Here is a 623-nt window from a genome sequence, read left to right as displayed (position 1 = left end):
AGAAAAAAATGAAGGGTCTAGGGTTTAGGGTTTACGGGAGACAGCTGAGAGGGTTTAGGGTTAAGGGGCGCTTGAATCAGTGCATTAGGGTTTAGGGTTTGGGGGGTAGGTACACGATGGAGTCTACTAAACCCTAAACCCTAAACCCTAAACCCTAAAAGTCTCTATAAATGTTTTCTGCTTCGACAAGGAAGCGCACTCAGTTTATCTCAGACTGTGGGCCCTAAACCCTAAACCCTAAACCCCAAACCCTAAACCCTAAACCCTAAACCCTAAACCCTTAAATATTTTTTGTAAGAAATGTTTTGCCACCGAAGAAGGGCCGCAGAGGCGGAGGGAGACGAATGGCGGTTTCTCCTTCAGGAGTAACAAACTGTATACAAATACACAGCAGCAGCAGCAGCAGCAGCAGCAGCAGCAGCTAGCTGCAGCAGGAAGCTATGTGCTCCAAATACATTCCTAGGGTTTAGGGTTTAGGGTTTAGGGTTTAGGGTTTAGGTGATGTACCTGGTGGTTCTCCACCAACGCCGCCAGCGTTCTTCCTACGGCTAGTGCTGAGCCGTTGAGTGTATGGCAGTACTGCGGCCTACGCCTTCGCTTCTGCTGCTGCTGCTGCTGCTGCT

General features: G+C 49.3%; 1 protein-coding gene across 1 annotated transcript in view; it reads left to right on the top strand.

Moving 5' to 3' along the window:
* Positions 1-8: 8 nt before the first annotated feature.
* EMH_0013950 (dopey, N-terminal domain-containing protein, putative) overlaps positions 9-623 on the top strand; it is a gene marked incomplete at both ends in the record, with an annotated part of 8,489 nt that continues 7,874 nt past the window's right edge. Inside the window, 1 exon segment of the mRNA XM_013499964.1 lies at positions 9-29. Coding sequence (XP_013355418.1) covers positions 9-29 — 21 coding nt within the window.

The sequence above is a fragment of the Eimeria mitis genome, genomic scaffold (assembly GCF_000499745.2).
Source record: "Eimeria mitis Houghton genomic scaffold, Emh_scaff487, whole genome shotgun sequence".
NCBI classification, from domain to species: Eukaryota; Apicomplexa; class Conoidasida; order Eucoccidiorida; family Eimeriidae; genus Eimeria; species Eimeria mitis.
This window is presented reverse-complemented; position numbering and strand designations above follow the sequence as displayed.